Source organism: Colius striatus, chromosome 10 (assembly GCF_028858725.1).
Source record: "Colius striatus isolate bColStr4 chromosome 10, bColStr4.1.hap1, whole genome shotgun sequence".
Lineage (NCBI taxonomy): Eukaryota > Metazoa > Chordata > Aves > Coliiformes > Coliidae > Colius > Colius striatus.
In genome coordinates this window covers 30,787,343-30,809,788 of record NC_084768.1, presented here as the reverse complement: position 1 = coordinate 30,809,788, position 22,446 = coordinate 30,787,343, and the positions used below count along the sequence as shown (strand labels likewise).

The 22,446-nt window shown below is 47.5% G+C and overlaps 1 protein-coding gene across 4 annotated transcripts in view; it reads left to right on the top strand.

Annotated features, from left to right (window-relative positions):
• DMAP1 (DNA methyltransferase 1 associated protein 1) overlaps positions 1 to 21,920 on the top strand; it is a 30,771-nt gene extending 8,851 nt beyond the window's left edge. For 3 of the 4 annotated variants that reach the window (XM_062003894.1, XM_062003895.1, XM_062003896.1), the window contains exons 5-10: positions 1,154 to 1,312; positions 2,828 to 2,995; positions 3,930 to 4,115; positions 6,942 to 7,013; positions 18,700 to 18,772; positions 20,633 to 21,920. In XM_062003894.1, coding sequence (XP_061859878.1) covers positions 1,154 to 1,312; positions 2,828 to 2,995; positions 3,930 to 4,115; positions 6,942 to 7,013; positions 18,700 to 18,772; positions 20,633 to 20,979 — 1,005 coding nt within the window. In that variant the 3' untranslated portion in view covers positions 20,980 to 21,920. The remainder of the gene's footprint in view (positions 1 to 1,153; positions 1,313 to 2,827; positions 2,996 to 3,929; positions 4,116 to 6,941; positions 7,014 to 18,699; positions 18,773 to 20,632) is intronic. The other variant, XM_010201335.2, reaches the window with a different exon arrangement.
• Positions 21,921 to 22,446: the final 526 nt, after the last annotated feature.

The window sequence follows — 22,446 nt, the reverse complement described above, 5'->3', positions numbered from 1 at the left end:
TGAGGTGCAGTGCATCCCCAAGAGATACTCTTCACCTTTAAGCTTCTGTGTCTAAGTGATGGAAGAAGGCCAGGAGACCTAAAGAGGCTGTTATATGGTGGCTCAGAAGTGCTCCTCTGAGCTGTATGGAGTTCATGAGCATGACTTTTCTGGTGTAGGGCTCAGGAAGGCACAGAGGTATTGAAGCATGGGTGCTCCTCACAGGCACAGTTTTCTTGTGGGGACAGGACCTCCTCAGGCTGAGCAAAGTTCCCCTGCAGGAGCGATGGGAGGGGATAAGGGAGGAAAGCACAAGCTTGTTTGCACTTTTGCTTTACCATGTGCTAGGACTTTCCCTAATACACTAAATATTTTTACTGTTCCTTTAGTCCTCATGTGACACACTTGTGTTCTGGATAGAGCCCTTGGCAGTTCCAGGCTTGGGACTGTGGTGTGGGTTTGGCCTTTTAGGCACCTCTGATGATTCAACTGGCTTTTGGCTCTGTGGCTTTGCCAGAGAAAGAGTGGATGAGGAAGGGAGGGACAAAGTTATTATCCAAGTTCATGGCCCTCAATTGTACAGCACCCAGTCTTTCAGATCTTCATGGCACTGTCTGCAGCAGACATGAAAGAAGTGGGCTGTGTACCAAAGCAGAGGCGTGCTGAAGGCTGGGAACTACCACTCCTTGTCTTTCCCGTTCTTCCCATACAGGCAAATGTGTCCCAACCCAAGTGAAGAGTTGACTGTCAGAGCAGTTTATGTCTAGATCCTGGTGCCATCCTATGGGAGGAGTGCAGGGGAGCTGCCTCAGCCTCGGTTTTGCTGTCATATTAGCCTGATAATTTTGAAACCTCTAAGTCAGGATGTGGGTTGCTGACCTCCACTCCTGTCAGCTGCCTGAAACACACTTCGGCCTCCGAGGCAGTAGTTCCTGGTAGGCTCCCAGAACATCACATTTGTGGCCCTGAGATCACACGTTGCTCCTTATCAAGTGCTCTCCCTCCTCCTCATCTTTTCGACTGGGACCCATTCACTGCTCAGGGTCCTGGCAGCCCCCTCCTGTCAGTGTGCTGCCCTTGTTCTCACCTCGGGCATCTCAGCCCCTCCCGCCTGGAGAGAAGGGCATTGCTGCAGGAGAGCTGCCACTGTTTTCTCTGCTTTTTCTCTGCACAGACAGTGCAGGTACCTGTCTACTCAGAGCAGGAGTACCAGATGTATCTCCACGACGACGCGTGGACCAAGGCCGAGACAGACCACCTCTTTGACCTGGCGCGGCGCTTTGATCTGCGCTTCGTGGTGATTCATGACCGCTACGATCACCAGCAGTTCAAGGTGAGTCCCCAGGGCCAAGCTGCTGCCAGCAACCCCCCTGCTACGGCACTGCAAAGACCAAATTACCCTTTATATCAACTTAATTAGGGGAAAATAATGAATTATTGGCAGCAAGGAATATTGAATTTCCAGCACAGGGCGTTGCTGCTTGCTTTGTTTGTAATGAAATCCACTGTGACTTGTGCTCATTCCCTGTTGTGTTTTATTAGCAAGTTACAAGCTTTGACCCTGCCAGGAGAGCAGCTGATTGCTCCTTGAAGATAAGGCAGCTGGGAAGTTTGTTTAGCTGAGTAGGATAGGTGTCCTGGAATCCAGTCTAGGCTCTGGGAGAAGAGTCTGCCAGCAGTCCTTGGGAATTGTGATTTTTCTCTGGTGCTGCTCCTGACCTGTGGTCTGACCTGGTGCAGATTTCTCTCTATTGTGAAGGAGGAACCGTCAGTGGTCTGGAAATCCAGCCTTGGTGTTCTGATCATAAATCTCGTGTAACTGCTGGTTCTACTGCTCCTGGTGACAAGGGTAAATGATATGACTCCTATAGAACAGCTGAGTGCTGGAGGTTTCTGTTGCCTTCTGAAATGTTCACCTGAAGAGCCTGTAGCAAAGTGAAATAACAAGAATCTTCTCATCTGGGCAGCCCAAACACCTTTGGAATCAGGGAGCACAGCTCAGACTCTATATAACGATGGGCAATGAATAGTTGCAGTTGATGCCTCCTTGGTTATGGTTGGAATGGCCATTGTTTGGAGCAGCTCAGGTATGAGGCCTCCTGTGTTTCCTGTTGACAGAGTTTCCTGTTGACAGGTTTTCTCTTCCTATGAGGAGCAGCTGAGGGAGCTGGGGATGTTTAGCCTAGAGCAGAGGAGGCTGAGAGAGGAGACATGATCACTCTCTACCACTAGTGGGGTAGGGGTCGATCTTTTTCCAGTAATGAGTGACAGGACAGGAGGAAATGGGGTCAGGTTGCAATAGGAGAGGTTTAGGTAGGAGATTAGGAAGAACTTTTTTACTGAAAGGGTTATTAGGCATTGGAATGGGCTGCCCAGGAAGGTGGTGGAGTCACCATCCCTTGACATATTTAAAAGACATGCAGCTGAGGTGCTGAGGGACATGGTTTAGTTTAGTGATGGGCCTGGCAGTGTGAAGTTAGTGGCTGGACTCGATGACTTTGAAGGTCTTTTCCAGCTGTAATGATTCTGTGATTCTAATTATCCTTGTATCTGGGAGTGCTTCACTGCTGTATTGTCTCTAACCCTTGGCTCTGTTGTTGGACCCTTTGGTGGCTGTTTTTAAAGCAGTAGCTGTGAACCCATGTTGGTTAATTCATGTGGTTCACTGAGAAACTCCCTCTTCCCTGAGGTTCCACCTGGACTGGCAAAGCTCCCTTCTGATATTCCTCCTGGGCACTGTGTCTTGTACCCTGTTTGACATCCTTCAGCCAGTGGTCCTTAGCTTGCTTCTGTACAAGGTTTTGTTTGGTTCTTCCATAATGATGTTCTCCTGTGATGTCTTCCACAGAAAAGATCAGTGGAGGACTTGAAAGAAAGATACTATCACATCTGTGCCAAGCTGGCTAATGTTCGTGCTGCTCCAGGCACAGACCTGAAAATCCCAGTCTTTGATGCTGGCCATGAGAGGCGAAGGAAGGAACAGCTGGAAAGGCTCTACAATAGGACACCAGAGCAGGTAACTTGGGGAAGAAAGCATCACTGCACCAAAAGATTGATTTATGATAAGTTGAATCAGGAGATGAATTAAATAGGCCAGAGAGTGGAGAAGGGAAAGACTGGACAAGAAAAGAGCAACTCGTAGTTGAGTTGATGACATTTTAAGGGATATAAAAGGAGAATAACTGAGAAATCTGGCCACATAGGAGAGAGGTCTAGGTGAGCAGTTGTGGTCTCTGGTGACTGCCAACACCTCTTTGAGAAGTACAACCCTCTGAATAGAAACAAGCTCTCAGGTAGCTGTCCTTATGAGAGTCCCTGAGTCCCATGGGAAGATGGTTCTGTGAGAGTAAAAATCTTGCCAGAAAATATCAAGGACTGTAAATCTGCATGTTTAGTTTTCATTGAAGTTGTGTAACAGTCTCAGGATACAGAGGTTAAGAAACTGTGTGTGCCCCAAAGGCTGGGGGAGAGCATCCTTTTCTGTTGGTGATTCCCTCTAATGACAGCTTCATACCTGTAGTGACTCTGTGCTTCCCATGTTGACAGCTGTGCAGATACCAGGCATAGTCACTCTAGGTTCTACATGCTATGTCTAGGGGGAGAACTAGCTTTTCACAGCACTGCATTCGTAACTAGAGTGGATTTGGCCTTTTTTACCCCAATCTATCCCCTTGGTCTCTTTGTCTGGACGTGAGATTAATCATTTATGGATTCTGCTGAAGGATGCATCGTGAATGTTGTAATTCAGTACCTGCCAGTTTATAGACTGGCATTGCCATGCGTTCAGGGTAAGACTATAGAGCATAAAGAGCTCTGCAGATCCAAGATATTGGGCAGGGGAGTTTGAAGTCTCTCCTTGCCCAGAGCAGACCTTTTAGCAGTAGATGGCCCTCTTGCCTTGCTCGGCCGCCTCCGCAGCTCTGATTGCCTTTGCGTGCTCTGGTCTGCAGGTGGCAGAAGAAGAATACCTCATCCAAGAGCTCCGCAAGATCGAAACCAGGAAGAAAGAGAGAGAAAAGAGAACCCAAGACCTGCAGAAGCTCATCACAGCTGCTGACACCACCACTGAGCAGAGACGTGCCGAGCGCAAGGCTCCCAAGAAGAAGCTGCCGCAGAAGAAGGAGACAGAGAAGCCTGTAAACATTTGTCTTTTATTTCCTTTCTTTTTCCTTTCCCCCAAGTATGCTCTGGCTGGGTAACACATTTCCTTCAGCAGTCCTACTGGGATCAGGCCACCAGCTCTGTCTGGGCAGAGTAGCTGTTGGCTGCTTTCTGGCAGATGCTTTTTTACATCTTCTGGAAGGCAGATTGATCGAAAGCAGTCATTGTCACAGTCTCTTGTCAGAGTCTCCTGGTGTGCTCTCTGTCTCTCTCCCATTTGAAAAATGATGGTTTAAGTCCTGTTTCCCTTTCCCTACCTGAGAAACGGGATGAAATGTTGCCAGCTATTCATACCTCATGGCAGGGAGAAGCATCTGTCTGTGTCCCTGCTTCTCCCAAGGATATTCTGGTACTGCTGTGCAGAGTTGTCCTACAAACTCATTCTCTTTCACCTACCTTCTTTTTCTAGTCCATGTTTCCCTTTCCTTCCCCACTCCTGGGTCTCAGCAGTATCTCCCCAAGCTCAGTGAATGCCTCTCTCCTGATCCTTACCTGTGATTAGATAAGGATCTGTGGGATCAGATCTGTGGGACTCTTGTGTTCTGAGAGCTATTACTTCTTATTTCTTCCCAAGGTGAGCTAAAGTGTGAGCCCAGAACACCCCTTTCAATTCCCATTTAATGTCACGTCAGTTTCCCTTTCTGCAGGGAGGACAAAGTGCACTGAACTAAATTCAGCACCTTGAGTAGGAAAGGGCTGTTACAAAATCTCAGATGTTTCCAGTGAGTCCCTGGGAATTCCTGTGCCTCCACCCTGTGAACAGAGAACACTTGTGCCATTGTCCTCTGAAAGAAAGGGTTTGTGCAGGGAAGGGAAAGAGGCAGTGAGTGCTGGACAGTTGCTGCTTCATGAAGTGTGCCTAGTGGCCAGCACTTCCTTAAAACATTGTTTTGGCTTCCCCCTTGCCCCTCTATGTAATTAATAGCACTGGACACCTTTTGCATGTGGTAAAGCTCAGCCATGGCTGGCATATCTCGCTCTAAAGAGAGCAGCTTCTCATTCGTGGTGGTGATGGAGAATGGGGCTGGAAAGATGCTGAGGGTGCCAAGGTGAGGAGTCCAGCCCTATATATTACCTGTTGGCTGGTGCCTGTGTGCAGGCACAGAGGGGATAGGCACGCCAGGGTGGGCAGAGAAGCAGTTTCTGTTGTTGCACTGGCGTCATTTCAACCATGACAGAGTCCATTAGGAGTCAATTACCAACTATAGCCGGGAAATGTTAAGAAAAAAATTGCATTTTAACTAAGAATTTGAATCAGGAGCTGCATCAGCATCATTTCAACAAAGGAAAATCATTTACCAAAGAGTCAATTGAGGTTGAAGCGTTTACAGCATGTACAGGCACGCGAGGCAAAAGGACCCATTTAATTGCTTCTGTGCCGAGCGCAGTCGCAGGTATCTCAGCCGAGCCAGTGGTGCTGGTTTACCCTCCTGGCTGTGTCAGGGTGTTCAGTGACAGGCTGGGGGGCAGAACTGGGGCAGTCTGAAAGGCAGCCTTAATCCAAAGGAAATGGAGAGATTGGGTTTTGATTGCAGCCTTCTTTGTCTCTAATAATCCAAGCAGGGAGGCCACGTTCTACCAAAGATCAAAGTGATCCCTACAAGTTCACGAGCCCTGGTGATAGGTTGGTACAGAATAATTTTTCCACCATGGTCCAATTTAGAAATCTCTTCCTGGGACTTTTGTTTATTGGACTTAGCACAGGTAACTGAAAAACAAATGTAGGCCTGGCCATGCAAAGCAGTTTGCAAGGTGCAGCCTCAAAACCGAGAGGTAGGGAAAGCTGGTAGAGATGTGAGAGTCACTGGCAGGGAACTTGAGGAATTGAGTCACTGTCCTTCAGCATCTCTTATGATCTTGTGGCAGCCCAGGTAGTCTCAGCTCTGTCTGTAACAAACGAAGAGCAAGCTGCAGAGGCTCTGCAGAGAAATGTGGGAGCAGCAATGCAAATGCTGTCTCCAGAGAAATGGGGAGGTTTGAGGTGACTCTTCTTTTGGGGAAAAGCATGATTAAGTATCTGTTTTGTAAAGGTTGTGGCGATTCTGAGACTGAACCATGAGTATCACTGACCCCTTCAGGGGACTGTTGAGTGCACAGAGCCACAGCCAGCCTGCTTTAATAATTTAAGAGTTTGCTCACCTTGTGCTTTGCTCAGCGACACAGATTTTTAAGGGATTGCATTTTTTCCCCCCACTTATTGCTCTGCTTAAAATGTGAAGTGGGAAGAAGAAAACCTGTCTAATGTGGACAAATGACAAAACATGTATAAACAGCAGGCCTTCCTGGAGGGGTGCAGTCCTTACATCCTCATTAGTGGGCTCATGCCTGGACAGATGAGAGCTTTCTCAGCTCATTCTTTAGAGGAATTACAGTCAAAAGCCAAGATTTAGGGAAGTCCTGGGCTGTTTTGATCATTGAAATGTGCCTAAGTTAGATAAGGATCATACTGTGCAAATGTGGCTGTGTTAGTGTAGGCAGTACCATTTAGGGTTAGGGTTTATCCTTGTGTGGATGAGTGTAAGGCTCTGTGCAGAGCAGTGCATTTCAGCCAACCAACCAGAAATGTTTGGGCCTCTCAAAGATACTTTGAACTGGGGTATTTTTCTCTCAGTGAATTGCTTGGGATTTTCCCATTGAATGCCATTGCTTGGGATTTTCCTCTTGCCTCAGCTCCGACATGTGGCTGTGGCAGGTGGTTCTCTGTCATAGGAAACAGAGTTTCCCCTTCAGATAGCCTCTGTATGAAATCTTGTGGGTTTTGTGTTTCCTCCATCAACACATCCTGTTTCAATCTCTTTCAGGCTGTTCCTGAGACTGCTGGCATCAAGTTTCCTGACTTCAAATCTGCAGGTGTCACGCTTCGAAGCCAGAGGGTGAGCTGTTGTCCTGGTCCCTTGGGACTACTGTTAATGTCTTTCTGTCTGCCTGCCTGTCTCCTCATTTGTTCTCCTTTTATAGCTAAAGAAAGTCAAGTTCTTGCCTCTAAAATAAGAAAGGAATTCCATAAATGTGGAGACTCAGAAACCTGGAATGCTGGCTCTGTGAAAGCCAGCTCATCTCCTTGCAGGGACACCTGAACTCGCTGGGGTTTGTTACTGATGTGCTTGCTCTGCTCTTAAACACACGGGACAGACCTAATTGGGGCTGTTTAGTCCAAACAGAGCTCCTAGCCAAACCTAAGAGCCCTCAGCGAGCACCCATGTTTGTAGATGAGAGATGCTTTTATGTTGGGATTGTGTCTTGGATAAAAAAAGAGACACACAGAAACTCACACAATTTTTAGCCCTCCAATTTCCATTATCTTCAGAAAATATGCTTGGGAAAAGCCCCTTTGTTCATCCTGTTGCACAGATGCCTGAGAAAAGAACTTTCTTGCTGTTTTATCAGCAAGACTTGACGCCTGTCTCCTACTGACCGGTTTTGGGGTACTAAGTTAAGCTTGCCTGACCTACTGAATGCTTTCAGAGGGGTTTGGACCCTCTGGGCAGTTCCTTGCCCAGCACCTTCACTTGGCATGGTCGTTTTCTAGCTTGCTTTTAAAGGCTGTCTTATGGGATGTTCTTTTGATGTCAGAATAGTTTGAGATCATGCTGGAAACACCCCGGGCCTGTTAACAGGAATGTGTTAGGGATTATGCTGCTTCAAGGCATGCTGTATGTACCCCTGAGTGTCGATGTGCCTCAGCAAGGTCACTGCCGGGGATCCTCTTTACTCTGCCAGTGCCACCATCTGCAGGCAGGTTACCTGTTTGAGTGGGCTACAGCTTTGGGGAACTCACAGGCAAGACCGCAGTGTGTCTGTAAAGATTTAGTGAGACCTTGCAGATGTGTTCTCTGGCACCAAGGTAAATAGAATAACTTGTGGAGATCGATTTGGATTTTGAAAAATAGATGGTTGATATTTTCTCGGGTTTTTACCCGCTCTGGAAGAGAAGCTGGGCAATAACCTATCAGTGATGGAACCATCTGGCAAAGACAGCAGCCTTTTCATGTCCATAATGGGCAGTTCAAGTCCCAGCCTTTGTGAAGATGGGTGTGAAGATGCTTCTCCCTGTTCTCTTTAATGCTCACAAAATGAAATGATAAGCTGAGTCTGATTCAGCAACTTTCAGCCTGCAGTATCCAAGCTCCTGGGATGGCCTAGAGCAACTTTCAATTCTCTGCTTGAAATTTTTAAGGAGATAAATGCTATTGTTAGAAGTACCAGTGCTTTGTGAATTGAAACAGATTGGAAAACACTGATCTAGGTTTAAAAAAACCAACACCTTGTTGCTTGGAAATGTGAAACCTGCCTCCAACCCAGCAAAATGAATTCATTTGTGGCCTTTAGCCAGTCACCTGGCTTCCTTATTCAAGTTTTTAAATCAGGAGCTAATAGGCTCACTTGCTTTGCATATGGGTGATGGGGACAATTAGTGCGTGCTAAGTGGTACAGAGTTGACAATTCATGCTAATCAGAATTGTTTTACCTGTGGGATTTATGTGGCAAATATGCACAACAGTGTTGTGGAATCCATAGGGTGGGAGCCGACAAGGACTAAGTGAGGAACTGGGATGCTGTGTTGGAAACTCATATTCTGGCAATATCCAGCATAAGATGTTTTGCCCTGGGCACATTGGAAAATGATTTCTAAAGGCTTGTGACTTCCAAGCAGTAGTTTCTGTTGCCTGAGGACCTATAGGGTTCCTCACCTAAAGGCTTTTATTGTCCTCCTTTAGTTTGTACTTTACTACCCTGCTTTATGACTTGGTGGTTAGGCAGAGTTGGATTTTTGCACTGAGATCAGGGACTCAACCTCTGTCACATGTGAAAAATGTACCATATCATTCCCCTGGATAATAGCACTTACTCTCTGATTAGAGATAATTTTTTTCCCTAAGGATTTACCATTTAGTCTGAAAACTTGAGTTATTTTTTAGCAATAAGTCCTTGAAGAAAAGTTAGCAACCTGTATTCAACTTAATTTGCTCCCAGTAGTTTTTATGACAACAGTCCTGGCTTTTCAAATTTGCCCCATTGTTAAAGCTTACAAAATCTTTATGCACAGGCTGAATTTGGAGACTTTTCTTCCCCCTTCCCTTCCCACAAGGATTAATGGTCACTTATGGCCATTATTCTTCATAACTGAAAGTTTCTCCTTCGGCAGACACTGAAGAGTAATCTTCTCCAGAGAGTTCCACAAGCTGCCTTCTATCACAATGGCTTCAGTCTCCCATTGTTCTCCCTGGGACTGTGGCCACAGGCAAAGAAGGCCACAGCCTCCCCCTGTCCTTGCTCTGCATGGGGTTTCCCCTCTGCCTCCTGACAGCACAGACTGGGAGTTTCTCTAAGGCAGTAGGAAGCTGGGTATTATAGAGAGCTGCTGCTTAATTCAAGGCAACGTATTGCCTTGGTGCCACTGAGAACAGGAGGCAGCAGCAGATGTTTTGAAGCGGGGGGAGAAAGCCTTTCGTGGGTTTCTTGAAAAGGATTTTTAGCCCTTTGCCTTTGCTGTTAGTGTTATGAAAATAACACCAGAAACCTATTATTAATCCTAAGCATTGCTTCTGGAAAACTTCCTGTTACAGCAGGTCTGCTCAGCTGGGAGGGCAGACAGCCAGAAGCCAGAGGAAATGAGAGATGGGCAAGGAATTTGCACAGGGAAAGGAGAGGAAGAGACTAAAGGGAAAGCAGGAGCTATGAGGCAGGAAAGCTTTACTCATGATCTGCCTGAAGGAAAGGAAAATGGGAGCTGTTGAATCTTTTCCAGGACCCAGACAAACCCACAACAACCACAGTTTGTGATCTAGGCATCATGTTGCTTCTGTAAGGCAGAGCTGAGTTTGGTTTGAATTCACCACAATGTTTCTGTACCGTGTCATCTTCAGCCTTCTTTTCATTTTAACCTTTGTCTCTGACTTGATTGTGTTCAGGGCACTTGACTTTGGCATACTTGAGATCTCTTCAGTGTGTTTTAAGTTGTGGTTATCTTCTCTCTCAGCCTTATCTGCGAATTTTAGCTTAGGATTTCATTAATGTTCTTGAATTGCTGCAACAGTGCTTTTTAAGAAGAAAACTGATGGATGGAAAAGGGTGGATGTTTATCCTAAGTGTTGAGGTAGAAATCTGTGTCCTTGCTCTGTTGTCATCCCTTTGGAAACAAAGGAAGATAATCGATTGTTTCTCATCTGGAAACAAACCAAAACTCTGGGGTGAAAAGGAATTTATAGAGATCTCAGTCTGCAGAAAGGACTTGAGGGGTGCTCCAGCTTCCTTATTCAAAGCTGGCCACCTTCCCTCAGAAAAGGCTTCCAGCCAGCAGCCTGACTCCATCTGCTAACTGGGATCTCCTCGACAGTTTGCCAGTCGGACCAATTAAAAAGGTAGAGGAAGGAAAATTACAAGTACAGCTTTAGTGCTCATTGATTCAAATATTCACACTCACCAGCTTTTAAATATTTACTAGCTTGCTGAGCTTTTTTTTAGCATTGATTAATGAGCAGGAATTTACTGTGGTTGTGGGAGGAATGTGTGTGTTTGTGTGTGTTTTCTGCCCTTATTTTTTTCTTGGAGGGGTGTCAGAGTGCTTTCTACAGCCCAAAGGTGAATGATATTTCTAGAGGAAGATGGGGTTGTGTGGATGTGTTTGGATGTGTTTATTCTCCATATTTGATCTGACCCACAATTAAATGGCCAAGCACGCTGCCTGTTTACTCTGCATCGGAGGCTGTTGGCTCTGTTCCTTCCCCGTCATTAATGCAAACCCAGACCTCCTTGTCTGTGAACATGTGAAACATCTGTCTGTCCTCCTGTGATCAATAGTGTCCCTTCAGAGGTTCGGCTCTGGAATCAGTTCCATAAAATATCAGTTATTTTTATTTGGATTTGATAAATGTAATTACTTGGAGCAATTAATAATTTATTTGTATTGTATTGATTGCGCTCCAAGGCATCCTGACATCAATCTGATGAAGATCAGCACACTCTTATTAGGTAGGAAAGTTTATGTTTCCAGATCTGAGCATCCCATGGTTTAGGTAGCTGAGATGTGCTTGGTGCTTCTGCTAGCAATTTTTCATTAGCAAACTTGTGTCTTTTGCACTCTAGAAGAGAGTGGATGAGAGTAATTTCCATGGGGAGCTTGACAGAGGTGTGGAAGGAAGGAAAGCAGTAGCTTCATTTCTCTGAATAAAAGTTAAAATGATGCAGGCTGGGTGGAATTCATGTTGTGGCACTGCCATCCATTAGTTTCATCACATGCCCGTTCATTAGGGCCAAGAGATTGCTGCTGTGTTTCCTAATCAAAGTCCCTCCTGTAGAGAATGAAATAAGATGAAAATATTGGAGTATTTATTTTTTAAGAGAACAGCAAAGGATGCAAAATCTTGAATGGACTAGAGGTGTCCACAACACTTTCTCTTCCTTGCTTCTCATCCTTAGCTAAACTGAAGGGCAGGTAATGTAAAGTTGCTGAAAGAAAGTAGATCTGTCACCTTTCCCCTGGAGCTGTTGGGTGTGGGAGAACATCTAGACCAAAGCCTTAGTAGGCTCTTGGGTATAAAGAGAGCACTCTGGGTACAGTAATGGAGTCTTTTAAAATAAGTTGTAGTTCTGGAGAGGACAACTCTGTGTTGCTGCTTCTGTTGAATCATCAGGTACCAAATAGTGTCTGTGCAGTACAAGGCCTTGGAGACCTTTTTCTGTCAGTCCTGGACAGATTTGAGAGGCCTTTCCTACCTTTGTGTGCTCACAGTGACACAGTCTTAGGTGTTATTCATCAGGTAATCTAATTGTATGTAACTTGTGCAGAGCACCATAGATATTACTCGTTTCTTTCGTGTGTGTAACCAACGTAATGCTCAGAGTGTGATTTGTCACTGGGGGATTTTGTGTAAGTCCAGTTTCAGTTCAATTATTTAAGAGAAAGGCAACATCCATTCAAGACTAGATGCATGTTTTGCTATAGTTTGTTGGATTTGTGTCTGATCTGAAAGTTTACATAATGTTCTTGTGAAACTGCCCTTTGGAGTTCCCCCTCCTGTGGCCTGTGTTAGGCCTGTGATCACAGCACACTCCTCTGTGCTCTCCTGTTGTTTCAGTCAGATGCAGCTCAGAGGCTGCAGCCGTTCCCTGCAGTCACCTCTCCAGGTCCCCAGCTTGCTTTCTGTGAGAGGCAGGGGTAGGACTACCTGGGAACCTGCAGGTCTCCTAAAGCAGAACACCATAGTGTCACACTGGTAATGTGCTTTAACAGAAAACACCCACCAGTAAAAACGTCCTGTGTGATTCTTTCTTCTGCACCATGTCTGTTTTTCCCTACACAAACACTTCCTTTTGCGTTCATTTTACAGGCCTGTACTATACTTAAAGCCAAATGTATTTAAGGGCAAGAAAACCTCAAGATTGGTAAGTGGTAGATAAACATTTCTCTCCAGAAGACGACTGTCTTCTAAATAGCAGGCAGTCCTGGCAAGGTGTGAATTCTTCTTGCCTTCTCAGGTGTCTCCTTTCTTGTCATAACCTGTATGTCAAAGTGAGAGAGAAAGATAGCTCTTATCAGCCATGCTTTGTGTGGATTCCAAGTCATTCTCATTTTAGGCCACTTGTGCTGGATCAAGCAAACTGTACTCCTTTCCTAGGGGGAAAAGGGTGTGAGACCTTGAAGACCTTGTTACCTCCACTGGTCAAAACCCATTATGCTGATGGGCCCTTGAGGCCTTTGGCTGCTTTGGACAGTATCTCTTAGCTTTTTATTCTTATCTCTATAGCTTGAGTCAGTGCTAGAACTGCATAACGAGGCATTAATGTTTATAAGAGCTGCCACTTTGCTGGCTGCCTGAGCACACTATTCTTCAGGATCTCTCGCCTCCCTCATCCTTGACAAAGCTTTCATGAGGTACATTCCTCTAGTAAATAAAACTGGTTTCATTTACTAGCAGGATCCAAGTACAGAATTTATCGCTTTGCACAATCAGTTTGAGAGTTTGTGAGGTATGTCTTAACTTCAGCCCAAAGGATCCCTGAAATCACCATGTACATAAGTGCCTATAGAAATGTTTTCCTCTTAAAGGACTGGCTTATTTAGCATTATGTCTCATTGATGGAGCAAGCTGATGGTCATCTGCCATCCCAGAGTGCTCACTGTGTTACATACCATAGCAGAGAGGCAGTATGACTCCTTGTTTTTATCCATCCTGAATCTTAGTCTGGCAGATCAGCAGGGACTGACGTAAGATGTGGGGTCCATGGCTGGAAGCTGAGGCAGGGGGAAGGAAGCATGTGTATTGGTTGAAGCAGAGAATGCCTGTGCAATTTCAAACTGTTGTGACTTTTGCATATACCCAGTGCAGTTGTCCCTCTGCCTTCCATTCATTGAAGCACTTTAATTGTGAGCACTTGAGCGCTTCACATTGCCAGAAATGTGCACGTTCGTATCTGAAATTGAATTTCTCTGTTGGGGTTTTTTAAATTCCAGAGATCTAAGGCTGAAGTACTTAACATGGCTCTTTCCTTCCTTGAGTCTTAAAACTGTTCAGGAGTGGAGGCTCCCTGCTCCTGCAGAGTAGAGCCATGCAGGCGGGGGAAGGTTGACCTTCTTTCCCCATCTTAAGCCAGAAAATGCAAAAAAACATTATTCATCTGAAACTTTAGCACTCCTTCCTGGAAACCTGCTAAGCAATTCAGTACTCTAAAGAAGAAAGTGCCTAATGAGAAAGTTTTCTTTGCTGCTGAAATCCACAGAGAAGGTGGTTTTCAATGTCAGTGAGCTGCGTTATGATGCCAAACAACAGCGTTGGTGCATATACTCAGTTTATAGCCTTAAGGACACAGGCCAGATGTGTGGAGTTTTTAGGATTAATGCTTTTAGGACAGTAGTATTGTTTAGGGTTGGGGAAGGTTGAGTTTCACCAGAAGGTTGTCTCAAAATGGAATTAAAATGAGGTGCAGCATGGGGGAGGGCACACGTGGAATACCCAAATAAACAGTGATTCCTTTTAAAGCCCTTGTGTTTTGGTGACAGACCAAACAAAAGGTTTCAGCACAAAAGGGGGATTATTTTTCTTTTTAGAAGTTGTGGACACGAGAAATAGAGCATTTATGAAGAAAAGGATCAATTGAGAGCGGGACATTTAAGATGAGCACGTAGATGTAATCACACAGGGGATGTAGCTGAATCTGTAGGTCCTGCAGACCTCTTCTGTTCCTACTGCAGATCCCCTTAACAGTCTCTACTTGCCAGGTGGTGCTGCTGTAAGACATAACAGGAGACTGTGTTACAAGCTCAGCTATTACTTAGGCTTCATTACTCCTCCAGAATATACTCAAAAACATTTACAACTACGCTTAAAAGTATTAGCATAAATCATGAAAAGCGGATGGCACACAAAAATAAATGAACCGAGCCTGTTTGAGCAGTCTGTATCTTCAGCTATTTCTCACCATGTTTGTTCATTTAATGAATTTTGCCAATTAGCAATTAATTTGCAGTAGGTCTCCTAGTCATTAGTGTAAATTAGCAAGGTTTTGTTGGTGGAATTTAAATAAAAATCCCGTATCTTTCCAAACCTCGAGGGCACTCTGCGGTGAAACCCTCTGTAGAACTGCTTGGGGCTACCCCCAGTCTCTCAGCTCCTCCTGTGAAAGTGCAGTGGATGTTTTGCCCAACTTGGCCAGTCTGTGTGGCCCAACTCCAGAGCAATGCCCTGCTCCTTCAGGGCAGAGCAGAGGGGTTTACTGCTGGTGTGCTCCGTGCCTGTCAGCCAGGTGCATCCCAGGATCAGGCAAGGCTCCTCTCTCCATAGGTAGGCTCTCGTCCTGTGGCTTCATGGTGTTGATTCACACAATTTTCTGTAGCTCTTTATTTATTTTTCTCTTGGTACACACAGTTCATGTGTTTAATGCAGGTTGTTTATAGCAAGGACAAAGGATTACAGTCCTTAAATCAAAAGCGACGTTGGTGTAATTATAAGCGCGGGCTGGTGTTGCAAAGAGGGCTGCAGGGAGAGGCTGTCAGAGGAGAAGAGCATCCAAAATATAGTAACCTCAAAAATCCCAGCTAATCAGTTTTCTGACTGGAGCAATCTGTTTCCCAGGTGTTATTATTATATGGGGACTTTAAAGATAATAAATAACAATAATAGTCTGGTGTAAGGAAGGAAAGAAAAGGGCAAATGCCATTCACCTCGGAAGCCGTGGTGGCTCACTGGTGTTCTCTGAGGAGCATAATTTTCCTCAGGCCCTGCAGATGACTGGATCCATGACAACACCAAGAGCATCCCAGGAGCTGGGGTGTGAGCAGCGAGGTTGTCCTGAGTGTGATGTTACTAATGCAGAGACAGGGCCTGCAGAAAGCACGCAGCCCAGCACACGGGGCTCAGCTGGAGAGCTGCTCTCTGTGCCGTTGGATGGGACCCACGGTCTCTGCTTCATTCCTCAGGGAAAAGGGCAGGTGATACACCACTTCCAGCATTCTGGAGTGTTCTGAACATCTGCTTAAAAGACTGAAACAAAGAAGAGCTTGCTGAAATAAGTTTGGGCTTATGAGAACTGTGGAAGGCATGAAGGCTCCTCTCCCGCAACAAGGCAGCCCGGCTAACGGACCCTGGCTAACAGATTATCAGCAGCATTTGAGTAATAGACTGCTCATTTAGTTTTAATACATTTTGCATAGAGAGCAATCAGCCTTCATCAGTCTTAGAGATGAATTGGCTTAGCCAGCTAAATTCTAAAGATATTAGTCCGACAGCAGCCACATAAATCATAACATTTTCTTAATGATGGTAAAATTAAAATATACTCTTGCTTTGAGAAACCAATGAAGCCTTCCTCTTCGCAGGCCAGATCCTCCTGCCTGAATTAAAAGGAAGCTTAATTGATGTGTTTTTAAACTCTCAGCCCCACTCCTCCAGAGCATCTCCAGTGTTCCTTTCTTTGAAGTTAAAGTGATTTGTCATGCCTCTGCCTGCTCCATCTTCTAATCTTCAGGAGTATCAGTGAAAGCCTTGGCTTGGCATTCATTGACCAGACTCCTGTGGGATGCCAGCAGGACATACTCAACACCAAAGTTGAAGGCTTCGCCAGGTTAATTGTTTGTGTTGCCAGTAGTTCCTTGAGCTAGTGGAAGACTCCCATGAGAAAAGCTTGTGCTCTTCCTCTAAGGAGCAACCCAGTGCCTCCTATCTGTCCACCTAGCCTAGGCATGCATCAGCTTTTCCTGTTTCTTGTCCTTTGTTCCTGAAGCTGGTGTAAAGTCCAGCAGGCTTTTGCCACTGATGTTTAACAGGGAGGGAATCCTGCTGTGTCCCCACACAGGAGGTGCTGGGCTCTTTTAACTCTTTGTGTCTGAAAGTTAAGGATAGCAAAGTCTGACTGGGTCAGCCTACACATCCCCCATCTCAGACAGAGCTGGATACTTCGCCCAATTTGGGTGTTCTGTGCAGAACAGTGCTCTGGACCAAGGCCTCTTGCTCTCAGGAATGTCTTCCCGATGCTTCAGGCCTAACCATTCTGTGTCCTGTGCCAAGTGACCTTTCCTTCCTTGGCATCCCGCTGCTAGCTGCAGCATGGCACCCACCAAACAAATGGAACCATCTCCTGTCCCAGTGCTCTGGGCTGCCTTACCTTAGGGCTCTGCCTTCTCCTGCTGGTTTTCAGCAGGGTGTATGCAGGTAGTCTGTGCAGCAGAGCTCCTGGGAAAACCTACTTCCAGTAAGGTTCTGTTCAAGTTCAGAATCTGGACCAAAGACTTGACTGAAATCCAAATGTCTGATACCTTTGGCAGCCTTTCTTCTGCAAAAACAATCATTTTGGGGTCAACTGTAAAGATTCAGTCTCTGAAGTGTGCAATTCACTGCTTTGCAGAAACCCCAGTTCTAAGCCAAGACCTTCAGGGCATGAAAAGGGATAGAGGTGTCCTCTAGTCCTTGGTGCTGGCTGTGTGCATGAGAGTGGGTTTTCCTTTTTCCCTAGTGTGCCTTTTGGATCCTCTACATCAGATTGGTTTCTTAGAAGTCCTCCCCTGATAGTCCCCTTGATCCCTTGCTGGAGTCTCAGTTGTGCTGGTAACATCTAGCAAAAGGAGTGGGTGCTTCTTAGCGTGTACTGTGGAAGGCCTGCACCTCTGGGGTGCTCAGTGGCATCCCTGCTCTGGTCTCTTGGCTGAAATGATGTGGTGGAGAAGGCAGCTTTTCCCAGCAGGTCCTGCACTGGAGCTGCTGGTGGGACACCTTCAGCCCTGGCAAAGTTAAGGTTAAGGCTTCCACCACTGGGGTATGTCTGTGCAATGCTCCTGCTATCAGAGGAGTTAAGAAGTTCCAGGTGATGTCTCATGTTGTCATTTTTATGTTGGGGCAGTGAACACTGTGAAGGAGACGAGCCTGATTTGGGAGACTGACACTGAGCTGGCTGTTTAGGGGAATTTTAAGCTGTGGCTTGTGGGAAGGTAACCGTGGGACCCTCTGGTGAGCTCACCTCAGAGCCCAGTTTTAAGGGAGTAAGGAATGTCTTTTCCTTTTGGGTTGTTCCCAGCCCAGTGTTGGTTTGGCCCAGGCTGGGGGCCCTGATCAGAGTAGTCTGCAGGATGGCTGCTCTCCTCTCTTAGCTGTTCAGTGGCTTGCTGGGCAGCCTGGGCTGGGGATAGCAATTCCCTGTGAGAGCTGGGCTGGATATGGAGGGACAGCCTGCGACCTTGTGCAGTGAGGTGTTTGCTGCTGCCCCTGCTGAGAATCATTTCTTTCCTGGTCTTGTCTTGTGGCACCGCTGAGGATTGAAAATGTTTTCACTCCTTCTTGGATACACCTGCAGGGCTTGGAAACCTGTTCTTCCTGCCATGTTGTGCCAGCTGTATTTGTGCTGCTTGGAATCTAATAAACGCTTGGTCTGAGCAGCTAGCACTCCTGCTAGAGCCCAAATGAATGCAGAGGAAGGACCCTGCTAAGTGTATGCATTCTTCCTCTCCTGGCTAGCTCCTGTTCCCTTTCATAGCTCACATCTGATGCTTCCTCTCTCACCTAGCCCCTTAGCTCCGATGTAAATGTGTGTTCACACTTCCGCCAGTCAAGTAACTGTGCTCTCTCTGTCTCTCCCCTTTGTTATAAAGCCTGCTCTGTAAATGAATCCCACAGGTCTGGGGCTCAGCAGGTAAAAGGAGAAGTGAGTCTGTTAGCGCATGAGTCTAATCAGGCCGGCTAAAGCGAATAAAGTAGGGCAGCATTGCACATTAGCCGCTGTGTAAATGAGCCCTTTGATGGGCTGGGCACCGCGGGAGAGGGTTTGAAGCCAAGAAGAACTTTTGTTGTTAATTCAGTGACACATGGAAACTGTAAAACAGCGTGTCTTGCACACACACGAGAGAGAAAATAAAAGCCCTCATGACCGGGCTTTTCAATACCTGCCCTCGGACCTAGTCTGAAAACTTTCAGCCCTTGTCTCCCTCTCTTACCACTTGATTTTCCTTTCTCTCCCTTTCTTTTTTTGTTCCCCCTGCACTATAAAAAGAAAAGCTCTCTTGCCTTTTGAACTAGACGGCTGTGAGTGAGGGCTATCTCTGAGCTGTGTGGCTCTGTTACCTTTGTGTTCCAGATGAAACTGCCAAGCTCGGTGGGACAGAAGAAGATTAAAGCCCTGGAGCAGATGCTGATGGAACTCGGAGTAGGTGAGTAAAGGGGGCACGCAAGAGAGAGAGAGAGAGAAAGAGACACACAGAGCTCGCCTTTGTTCTCGAGATGGGCTATTTTTTCCCCTAGTAATACAGCCAGTTTCTTGAATAACAGTATGTGAATGGTTTTTAAAATATTTTATGTGTTTAAAAAAAAGGAGGAGAGACAGAGGGTAAAAGGCAGAACAAGATGCACAGGGGTGGGTTTTTTTTTTTCCCTCCCAGTAGAAAAAAAAACTGTTTTAAAAGAGCCTTTGTTTCTCTCTTGTTTGGGCCTTTTTAACCATCAAGAGAGGCAGCACAGTATTAGGAAGGCAAATCTCAGCCTTGCCGGGAGAGGTACTTCTGAGCGCGTTGGTGACCACGGCACGCGCATTGTTCGGGGCTGCCCTGGCTCCCTTTCAACCTTCCTTTCCTCTTAATTTACTGCTCACCGTGGCAAGTCCAAAATGCGTCTGGGACTGTTCGTCACCCCCCCCTTTATAGGTTGCATGCTGGGTGAAAATCTGGAGCATCTCCGCTGAAAGGCGAGTAAACACACAGCCCTCACTCTTGAACTCCAGTGTCTTAGCAGCAGAAAGAAGGGTTCACTTCACATCTACAATACCCGCTCGTAGGCAGAGGAGAAGTGCAGTCCATGGCTGGCTGCTGCCCTCCGGGCACTGGCTGTGGTTTGCAGGTACTACAGGTCCCAGCACGTAGTGCCCCTTGATTAGACACCTGATGATCCCCTTTCCCCCCACTGTGGCTGGGGGGACTTTTAAAAATAGGAAAAAAAGAAGGAGGAGGGGGAAAAAAAAAAGTGCCTTATTGGTGATTTACAAGAGATTACTGAGCCTGCTCCCAGCACTGACTGCTGTTAACTCTTGGTAGGTTTTTTTGGACCTGTTGGTTTATAGCTTGACGTGTTGTCTCAGAGACTGTGCAGTGCTGGAAGCCTCCTGTGGCTGGTGAAAGTGGCTCAACTGGGGTGGCTTCCTCTTTCTGCTTTAAAACTGATGGAGTTACCATCTTTGCTTGCCAGGGAAGCCTTAGGGAAGTGAGTGATTCTTAGAGCTCACTTTCCACAGGGATAGGGAGGGGTTCCTGACTCCCCGCTCACATGCATCTCGAGGGCTTCCTGGTGCTCCAGCCCTGCGGTGCCTTAGAGTGCAGAAGCACACCTGGGCTTTGTGTCGGTGAACACAGGGAGAGGTCACCTGGGCATCCCTGCGTGCAGGGAGACACTGCTCTATTGTCAGGACAAACATGCAGAGCTTCATCCTTTTGTTCTCCAGAACACGCAGCTCTTCCTGGCTCTGCGTGATGGGCTGCAGCAGAATGCATGGTGTGGGATGTGATCTGCCAGCCCCAGCCACAAGCAGTTCAAGTCTGCATGAAAACGTGTCCGTAACACAGCGGGAGAGCAATTCTCTGCCTCTCCTACCCTGGGAAGAGTAACAGGAGAGGCAAGGGAGCTTGGCCTGTTCACCCCTTGTTGGTGAAAGCGTAGGGAGCAGCAGGAGCTCTTTTGCCCTCTGGAGCAGCGTGGGAGGACTTGTTGCCGAGGCTGAGAGCTCTTTGTGTGACCTGATGGGGTGGCAAGGTTGAGCCATCTGGTCTGAGCTGCATCTCCCACCATCCTTCACTTGATGAGCGCTGGACTTTGCAGGTTCACCCTTAGTCCTTGGCCAGAGGCAAAGGACGGCCTGGAAATGCTGGTCTAAAGTCCTTAGGGATGCTGTTAGCTAATGGTCCATGTGAGGTGAGTCCCAGCGTGTCTGTGGGAGCGGATGGACAGCCGGGACCTCTCCAAGGATCTTCCAGTTGTCCCGTTGTGAGCCTGGGTGTTTAACAGAACCTCCTTTTCCTCCATAGATCTCAACCCTATGCCCACAGAGGAGATTGTGCAGATGTTCAACGAGCTGCGGAGCGACCTGGTGCTGCTGTATGAGCTGAAGCAGGCCTTTGCCAACTGCGAGTACGAGCTGCAGATGTTACGGCACCGCTACGAAGCCCTGGCCAAAGCTGGGAGCATCGGCCCCCTCAGTGCCGAGGGCACTCACCCGGATGGCCAGGCAGGGCTCGGCATCGAGGAGGGCAAGGGAGATGCCAAGGACCAGATCATTGATGTAGTAGGAGCACCACTGACCCCCAACTCGGTGAGAAGGAAGGTTGGGGGGGCAGAACAGGGAGCGCTCAGGTCTCCGACGCAGCTGCCCTGACAGGCGCTGGGGATGCTGCCCTGCTCTCCTCCAGGCGTGCGGTCCGAGGGAGCACAGCACGCCCGTCCCCCCCAGGGCCCAGTGCTGCTCTCTGGGCTTGTCTCCTGTGCTGGACAGTGTTCTTGGTGCTACAGGTGGGGTCAGCAGGGCTTTCTACATCCTGCATGCAGGCAGATGGCTTGACGTGGGTGCCACCATGGACCAAAGCAGCGAGGCTTTGGGTGACGAGAGCTTGCGCTAGGGCAGCAACAGCCACACGCCAGTGCAGCTGCAGGCCTGAGGCATTTTCCTTCTAGAACGCAGCCCCGTAAGGGTCGCTCAGCGGAGGGAAGCGAGTGGGGAAAGCAGCCTTGGGATGACGAGCCGTGACCTGCCCTGAGTCCCTGGCGTCAAGCAGTAGCCCTGCCTGGAGCGGGAGGCTCGGGAAGGGGAGAGGTGTTGAAGAGCAAAGAGGTGGTTTTATGACCCTACTTCCAGTGCCGAGAAAGGCAAGGCGGGCCTAGGGGTTCTTCCACTGCGAGCCCTAGGACAACGTCCTGTGCAGGATGTGCATCACCAGCCTCTCCTCCCCCCACCTCCAGGAGGGCAGGCTGCCCAGCCGAGGGCACGCGCGGGGCTCTGCTGAGGCTGCTTTCCCCTCTGCGCAGTCCCCTGGCACAGCTGAGCTGAGCTGCCTGGTAAAAGCTGCCCCGTCTGCACACCGTGGCATCCCCGACGCCTCAGACATACTGCCCCTGGTAGCGGCACAGACCTTCACTTTCTAAAATGTACAATGTATTGCAGGATATTGAGAACACCTTGTCTGTCAACGGCAGAGGCGACGCGTTAATCTGGACTTGAGTAATGTCCTGTTTGATTGTGACAATATGGAGTCGTAAGGAAGCGTTCCGCTGAGACAGGTTCATGTTTGCAAAGAAGTCTTCTGAATTGTTTTCTTAAAACCCTCCTGCATTATTCAGTCTGAAATCTCACCCCTTCCCTGCGCTCCTTTTCGGGCTGATTCACCCAACGCTCGCTGCTCCTCGAGACTTTGCTTGTTGGGAAGGTGGGAGAGGTGGCGGTGGCGATGGCGGTGGTGGAGGCGGCTGTGGCTGCAGGAAGAGGGAGCCCATGCGTGTTGTTTCTGACCCCATTGTTCCTCAGTGCCACCTCCTGGAGCTGGAAACAAAGGGGTGGGCCCAGGCAGTGCAGAGAGGGTTAAACTGACCTGGTCTCTGACATATTTGAGAGAAATATAATCAAGTTAATTCACTGCAAGGCAAATTCAGTACCTAAAGGGCCCCCATGTTAAATACAGCACTGACCTTTACCGGCTGATTACACAAAGACGACACAATTAGATTAGTCCAAGACAAAAGGTCAAGCACATTCACACTGTGACCATTTTATGCTACCTTTCGAGGGGGGAAGAATTACATCCCAGCTGGAGGGGTATCTTGGAGAGGAGGGGAATGGGACCGCTGTACC